At 37.5% G+C, this 8,727-nt stretch overlaps 1 protein-coding gene across 1 annotated transcript in view; it reads left to right on the forward strand.

Annotated features, from left to right (window-relative positions):
- The window catches only part of HECW2 (HECT, C2 and WW domain containing E3 ubiquitin protein ligase 2), a gene marked incomplete at its 5' end in the record, with an annotated part of 112,171 nt that overhangs the window by 46,052 nt on the left and 57,392 nt on the right, over nt 1-8,727 (forward strand). The window contains 3 exons of the mRNA XM_082001609.1: nt 855-949; nt 4,935-5,010; nt 6,836-7,005. Coding sequence (XP_081857735.1) covers nt 855-949; nt 4,935-5,010; nt 6,836-7,005 — 341 coding nt within the window. The remainder of the gene's footprint in view (nt 1-854; nt 950-4,934; nt 5,011-6,835; nt 7,006-8,727) is intronic.

The following is an 8,727-nucleotide window of genomic DNA, read 5'->3' on the forward strand; positions in this document are numbered from 1 at the left end:
GAGAATTACTGCTTCCATATTAAAAAAATCCCAAACTGTTCAAACTGCCTAAAAAGGGTGCTACTGTTTAAATCATATCAGCATAATATGTGTTAGTGCATTCATCAAAATATGTTATTTCTATTTGAGAGGCAAAAAAAGCAGTTGCTTTAATGATTTCATAGATTAACGAGATAAAAAATTTTTAGTACTACCTCTGTGTGGAAGGCTGTAGAGAAAGGTCCCATTTTCATATGAATCAATAATTTAAGACTAAAACGTGTAATTATTTTTTGATATGCAACTTAGAAATCTACTGAAAAATAGTAGTTCTGTTTAACACTATTATGTTGAAGTGAACTTGTCTTCAGAGATCAATACTGATCTCATTTCCCTCCCTCTGGACCCATACAAAACATACAGAATTAGCTTTATGTGAATTGTGTCTTGTGAATACTTAGACATGTCTTACCCAATAGTGAGTGTGGGCATCTTGTTGTAAGAGCTGGAAAAAATGAGCTGTTCGGTTTTTACTGACTGAGCAGAAATCTCGTTTTAAAAAAAATACTGAATTATTATATATAAATATTATTAAAAATAATAAAAAGGCAGCATTTACCGGCTCTTTAGCTAAAAACTCTATTCAGACTTTCTTTGAGACAGGTTTTCATTTTTCTACAGGTTGAGAGAAAATGTATTTCAGTACAGTTATAGTGTGCTTTTACAGTGAGGATGTATCAGGGAGTTGCCCAAACTCGGACTCCATGAACAGAAGTGAACGATGATTCCCTGTATGCACATGTTCCTTTCACTGTCTCCCTTTTGCCTAGGATCAGTCATGAAGGGTTTAATGCGATTTTTGTCTTGTTTTCCAGCTGAAATAAAGATCTGTTTTAAATACTACCATGGTGTTAGTGGAGCCCTCCGAGCTACTACTCCATGTATCACTGTGAAAAACCCTGCTGTGATGGTAAGTTTAGCTTCTGTTCCTTATGTTTTTATACGATGATAATATTAACTATCAGACAATCTCATTTATATGTCTCCTAGTTTTACCATTAACTGCGATTTTTGCCAAAAACTACATTGCCTGACAAAAATCATTAAAATTGGGAAATGCTTTTCTTGGTTTTGTATTTTTCATGGTAAAATGACATAAAAATCACTGAGCTTAGCTGAAATCTTTTATGCAAAGAACTTGATTTTGCTTGCTTTCAGTTTTGTGGCTTACAGCTTGCTGTAGTTTAACATCATAGTAGAAATTTTTCACACTGGTTATCTAACCCAAACAGAATCCTTATTGGAAGTCTCAATTTCTTCTTCTTATTTGTTAATAATAAAAATTAAATTGTTGCCGAGATAAAAATTATTAGTATAAAAATGAAACTGGACAAAACTCTGCTCCTGCAAAAATTTTTTTTTTGTGTATGTGTTTGTGTACTGTTGAAACTTAGATAATTATCTGACGATTGAGAATTGTTGATGCCGTACTATGCTTTCATGATGAGACTTGTTCTTTTGAAATACTAAAAGTTTTAGAGGAGGTTTATTTTAGTTGTTTAAATATGTATTGGAAGAAGAGCCTTCCAAACTTCTGTTCAGGTGCTTTTGATGGAAGTAATTTATCTAATAGGCTAGCTCTTTAGTTGACATGAAGTTTCACAGTGCATGTGATTCATTGGTATTACTGACAGATACTTAAGATCACATCTGTCTGGATGTTGTCTTGACAATGGCAGTATTGAAGATACTGTAGAGCACAAGTTACTCAGACTGAATAGCTTTTATTCTCATTGTGCACTTTTTCAGTGTTATATATTATATACAAGTGTGTGTAATGGCTATGTGATACTGTATGTGCTATACTAGACTTCATATATCATTATACCAGATGTTTTTTCTTTTTCTTAGAATTACAGACCTAGGTGATGGCATAATTTGTCAAATCTATGTCAGATCTGACTATGAATAACACTGGTTCACAGCAGGCATATGAACTCTTGATATTTTACAGAAGAAATGTGTTACAGTTAATGAGCCACTGTCTTTAATATCAATCTATAAACTACAGACTGTAAGGTACCCTGAATTTTAACAAAGAAAAAAATGCATCTCAAAGTCACCCTTAAAGTGGTCTGTGCGCTGCACTATATTGTTATTGAGAAGCAGAATTATCACATTGGATGGAGAAACCATTCGAACTTGTGTGTTTTCTTGACCTTGTCATACTAGCCACCAATATTTTTGAGATTCATTGCACCAGAGGACACCTGAAGTTCTGTCTTTGAGAGCTACCTGAAGACCTGTCCTTCAGAGTCATTGGTCAATCCTGAGGGGCTAATTGACTGTTGCTATTTAAATTTCTTTCCTTTAAAAGCTAACACAGGATCCTGGGTATTCTACAGACCTTACACTCCTGCTAGAAGGTGTAACTTAATATAAATGTTTTTGTTTGTGCTAACATTACAGATTTCCAGTAATAGTGAGCTGTTAGTTCCCTAATGAGAATGTCATATAACAGCTCAGATGAGGCTTCTTAAAAATGTTGTATTGGGTTAGTTATATGTAAGTATACCTATGATTATATGGTGATACCTCACACCATTTTCGTGGTTTCAGTGTTGAGCTTAAGCCTGGTGTAGGAGAGAATACTTTGTTCTCTTGGCACTGGTCATGTCCGTTGCTACAGAAATGCTGTTCATGGCAGCGGTAAGAGAGTCACGACATGCCCACTGTCTTTTTTTTAAGCTGCAAGAAGTTACCCGATTACTCCGATCATTCTGTGTTTTCACATTACGTGGTTTGGTGGGAGGCATGTTTCTGGTTTTCCTCATATTGATGGTGTATCACACATGGTATTTCAGTCCATCTTATTTTTGTATAAGCAACTAACATTCTGTTGTTTTCATTTGTGTTCATCAGCAAGGGCTGATCTAGCATTGAGAAACACAGCGTTATACCAGATGAAGTGGCCTTTGTGGTGCAAAAAGCTGAGCGTATGTGCTAGGGTGAAATTTTGTACTTGGCACAAAAAATGGAAATTGCTGTTCAGATCATAATGGAACAGGAAAAGGAAATGAAAAACAGAAAATGGAACATAGCAAAACCATGGAAGTGCTAGGGAACACTGGTACAATTAATTTTATTACAGCTGAATTGTGGACAAATCCTATTTTCTATAAAATGAAGTAATGATTAGCAATGTAAACAATATTATTTAAACAGAGTCAGTGATGTAGCAGAGAAATAGGTATAGAATGAGTAAGGCCTTTTTGTTGATGAATAACATTTTTAACAAGAAAACAATGCATGTTAGGGTAAGTCCAAAAGAATACACTGAAATGCATAGTGTTCTTCTGGCCCTGCCTGGGCAGCGTCACCATCCCAGGGGATGTGCCCCTTGCTGCTTCCAGGGAATATGTCTGTAGGCAAGGGGACTCTGATCCGGCTGGAATTAACCCATTGCTTTTGATGCCCTCGGAAGTTTATCCCAGCTGTTACTACTTAGGTGTCCGTATAAAGTCACTGGCGTGATGATGGCGTGCTGGGTAGGAAAGTGATCGAGTTCTGAGCACCGTGGCGAGAAACATCTTGCCCTGAGAACGGCGGTGAAACATCGTGAAGCCGGCAGTGAGGGAAGGGGTTGGGCTGGTTGCTGGGCGGCGGCTGGCACGGTGGGTTTCCTCACCAGACTGCTGGGGCTCACGGGGATGTCGGGCATCCGCGTCACTGCTGTTTCTTTATCGCTTTGTTTGACTGCTTGTTACGTACGAAGTATTACGAGTTTTGCAATGAGAGAAATTCTGTGTGTTTGCTAATTTTGATGGAATTCCCATGTGCTTGCTGATCATTGTGGGAAGTCTTTGAAAGCTAATAACATTTAATAGCTTAAAGCATTATAAAAGAGAATGATTATGTTTTCGGTTAGTGCAAAGCAGGTTCCTTGCAGCCACTACAGCTCCAGAAATCATATATCAATCCAGTAGCTTCTAGTTCAGCCTTCAAACAACTGTTTAGCTGCTCAAAACTGCTTTACATACTTCATCTATACACATAGGTGAGCGAGTTTTTATTCAGCTTTATTTTTTTATCATTCAGTAGAGCAGACAACGTCCTGTTCTGTCGCTAGTTGTAATCCCCAGTGCTGTGTTTGGCTGAAGCTTTTTCACCAGGCTGTCACCTATTCTGCCTGGGAGCGAGTGCAGTGCCTACCTGCCTGGAGAAACGTTTGACTTCAAAGATAGCTCCATTGGTGTCTTCATGATAAATTATTCAGCAGGATGCACATTTCTGTCTTGAAAGACAATTTCTGCTGCTATTTGAAAGAGCTAGACATTAATAAGACACTAATATGTGAAAAACTTTCTGTTTTGAAGTAGTGCTTTACCTAATAAGGGGTTTCGGTAGAAACCAAACTTGAAAAACTGCAAAGCATAAGCTTTTACACCACATTCATATTTAGATATCTGATGCACTTTTCTGTTGTAAATGAGCTTTTGTTCATAGATCTAAAGGCTTTTGTTAGTCTCTCTTTGATCTCTGCTCTTTTTGTTGCACAGTAAATTATGTGTTTGTGGAAAGTGACATGGTGTGTCACTGGCCAGCTCTGTGCTTTGGTATATATTAGCAATCCATACTGCTGATTTTATTTTACAAAAGGGAAACCTGCAAGAAAATACAGTCTCCTTTTCTCCAGTTTATAGTGTCTGCATGTGTATTAGCTTATATGTGTTCTGTTTGGAAGATTCCAAGAACTGGTGTATTAGCACTACGTGCCATAAATAATAGGTATTTTCCTAGAAACAAATGCTATAGCTTTGCCTGTCTGTGGTAATAGGCACTAGTTGGTCAGATTCTTCCCTTGCGTCCTACCTTACAATTGCATTGTCATCGTCAAAAATGTACAAAACAGACGAAAACTTCTGTGGTATATTTTGGTGTTTTCTCCTCTTCAGATGGGAGTAGAAGGCGCAGATGAAGGTGCTTCTGGAGCCCAGCACTCTAGGAAGTTAGTCAGCTTTACGCTATCAGGTAAAAACCAACTCTACTCTGTTTTACAAAATACCGTTACCAAAAAAATAATTGCTGTTTTAAATAACTTCAAAGATAGAACACTTTTCTTCATTAACCTCTGTAGGAGCACACTCTAGTGGCTTGAAAGATGTCATTTCTTCAGAACTTGTTTGTTGAAAGCAAGCCAGAATCATGAATCTCCAGGGGTAAAAGAAAGGGATTTAATGCATCACAGCATGAAAAAATTGGAGAAATTTCCAGTTTGCACAATTTTCCTCTCAGATTGAAGAGTGGAAAACTTAGCCTCTAAATAAAATGCAAGCTGGTTCCATCGCTTTGAAGTAGTAGAAAAGGAATGGCTGCAAATGGTGGTTTACAAAGGAAAAAAATCCTTACTTGTAACAGAGCTAAGATGTCACTACAGCAAAATAGCTGTAGGGGTACAGTCTACCAGCTTCACCTGTTTTGATTAGCCCTTTATTCCATGGGAAGTCTTGTGTGAGAGTAAAGAGCTTGAGCAAAGACAGAAAAAAATTAATTCTGAAACTTGAAGAGCTGACAATGCAAACATTTAGAGATTGTAGGGGTAGAGCAGGAAAAAAACCCGCGCTTTTTGAAACAGTCTTGCAGCAGTTATCTGGGATAGAGCTGATAGGTTGTATAGACTCACATAGAGTGCTATAAAAATAATTGGTTTATGAATTCTGAAAAACGTATTGTGTTTAATAGAAGATTGTGACTCTAAATTAATTTTGAATGGTGTGAAGAATTGACTGATAGGTCTGTAATGTATTTCCCAGAACACTTTTTGGTTGATCATTTGAATGTGCAAAGTTGTTGCTTTTAAAGGCAATTACCCTTTATTTCATGATATTTCTACTGTGTGGCTTAATTTTGCACATGGGGTAGTAGTATTTTTTTTACTGAATCCACAAGTGTGGCATTTCATTTTAGTGCAGTGACTTTTGCCTGCATGTATAAACTGCTCATCTAAGCATCCATGTGCCAGTTGCGTTAGAATCATGAAGGCTCCATGCAGCATATTGGAGTACCTAGTGGGGAAAAACACAAAAATCTTGTGCTTCAGCAAACCTAAACCAATAAATATTTTACAATTAAGTTTCAAATCTAATATTATATTAAAAAAAACCTCTTCGTTCCTGTTAAAGCTTGCACTGTCATTTAAAATCGTTAGGCAGGAGAATGTGCACCTGAGGAAATTATTATTTATTGTTGCAAGGGCTGCAGTACTGAGGTTTCCCTAGGAAGAAAGAAGCATTTTCAGAAAACTTTGTCTCCTTTTATGTGAGATAGGTTATCTTGTAAACTGGGAGAAAGTGTGCATCATAGTCCAGAGCAACCTTGATGATGAGTATTTGAAATTATATTTATCAAAGTCTCAACTTCGGGAAAGTGGCAGTTCACTACATCACCTCCCATACAGTTTTTTATTTTAGCCACTTCCCCGGAAACAGAGCAAGTACTGTGTGATGGTTCTTTGGTGTTTTTTGATTTTTCTTTTTAAGAGTGGAAATACCTTATGTACTGAGAAAAACATTTGTAGGTGAGTTACAAGTTCATGCTTTATGTTTTACAACTGACTGGAGTCTGAAATGCAAATGAGGATGTCTATTCCTTTCCTCCCTATATTCTATTGGAAAAACACCTTCCTCCTTTAACTGTCTTCTGTACACTGGATCTAGTGAACGTATGAGTAATTTTCATTTGCTTTATTTAGTTTATGGTGATTTGATTTCCTGGGTAATATTTTAGGAATGCACTACTTTGAACTAGCTTTAATTTACTGAATTCCTTTTTCCTTCCTTCATGTTTTGCTGTGTAGATATTAGAGCAGTTGGACTTAAAAAAGGCATGTTCTTCAATCCTGATCCTTATCTAAAGATGTCCATTCAGCCAGGCAAGAAAAGTACATTTCCTACATTTGCTCATCATGGCCAGGAACGAAGGTCGACTATCATCAGTAACACAACTAATCCTGTTTGGCACAGAGAGGTAATGTATCCCTTTTGAGAGCTGCCTGCCAGCTGATGTGGTGTACTAGGCTTGTATTTTCTCTTTATGTGTTAGTCCTTATTCTCTGAAGGCTGTGGGCTTATTTTGTAGCTAGTTGTTGAAACTGGCACAGAAATTGCAGTAATTTTAGGAACCCTGTTGTTGGATAGAAACAGCTATCATCTGCATATTTAAGCTGTGTATTTAAGCTGCACTGCTGTGAGGTTTTCATTACCTTCTCGGCTAACGAGAGTTGAACTCAATCAACAGCCCTGTAGATTTCTTGAAATGGCAAAAATAAATTAATTAAAATGGATTATATGTTGTGAGAAGACCCTTTAAGAAAAGGTACACTGTAGTGAGCATTTATGCCTAGTGATTGCAACAACTGTTCATTTGGAAATGATATTCTCATTGTGCATAGCAGGTGGCAAGCTTTCAGTTTTGTTGGGCAGGAGATACTCTTTGGTGTAGCCTCTGTATGCACTGCTGCAGGAGGGAAAGCCCAGGGAGGCATTACAGCACCACTCAGCGAGGGGAAAAAAAGACAGTTTGGCAGAAGCCGATTTTCCAGATGTGTTGATATTGGGTAAGCTGTGCACATCTCAGAAGGAACTCAGTCCCACAGTGAGCATAGAAGAGCCAGGCTGTGCCTTTAAAGATAAGTGTTCATGTAGGAAACAAGGTGAAAATACTGACACAAGTCCATAACCCTTTCAGGACCAGTAAGTAGTGTTCTTGATCTCCACTAGTTTTCTAATGAGCAGATGCCTGCACTGTGTCTGATGAATGTTAGTCTGTTCTTTAGGAAGATTGGAAAATTGAGCGGGCTTTGGAAAATGTTCCCACAAATTATAATCAAACGAAACAAGCAGTAAAGCAGAACATAGCAGGGCCAGCATTAGCATTGCTCTGGGGTGCTTTGTTGTGGGAAACACTGTAGATGTGTGGAAGACTTAAAATCTTAAAAAAAATCAAGAGTTTTAATCTCTAAATTGAGTCATTCTGTCCATCCATCTATCCAGTAGATACAAAGAAAATCCAGTCTTACTTTTCCCCTTTTTTCTTCTCCAGTTCTCCTTGGATTTGAAGCTTATTAGAAAAGTGATAATGTTCACTGGTGCACGCATCGTATCAGCTTGCTTTGACTGCCCTATCTTCCCTGTAGCAATGCTCTGATGGCAGCAGCTTATGATGCCATTATATATGCAGTCCTAGTGGTGCAGAATTGATCCTGTTTTACATCTACTTATTTCTGCAAAATAATTTGCAATTTTGTAGTAAACTGAGAGTGACAAATTTTTAAGTTCTGTTTATCACAGGAACTCGTCTCTGAGAGTTGCCCAGCATGAGAAAGTGTTTTTATTCCTGACCCAATTTAATTGCTGTTTTTGAATGTATTTAGCTGATGTCTACAGCTGAACTGAAGAGTTGTTCCTTCTTTTGTTCCTTGTTCAAGACATCTTTAGCTATCTAGCCAGATGCGTATTAGGCATTGTACTCGGGTTGTGATTTGCTCAGAGGTCTTAAAGGTGGCAGACAGTAAAAGTACAACCAGATGACCTTGGCTTTTCTGAGTAGGATATAGATATACCATACCTTTTTTGTGTGTTTGTTTGAAATATCTTAGAATCTAGAGGAAAAATAAAAATTTTTGGTTCATAAGCTTGCTTTGCTAATGGAATTTGTTATCACACAATGTGTGTGTGTCTGCCAAGATGT

This window comes from Phaethon aethereus, assembly GCF_964289735.1.
Source record: "Phaethon aethereus genome assembly, chromosome: 6".
Classification (NCBI taxonomy): domain Eukaryota; kingdom Metazoa; phylum Chordata; class Aves; order Phaethontiformes; family Phaethontidae; genus Phaethon; species Phaethon aethereus.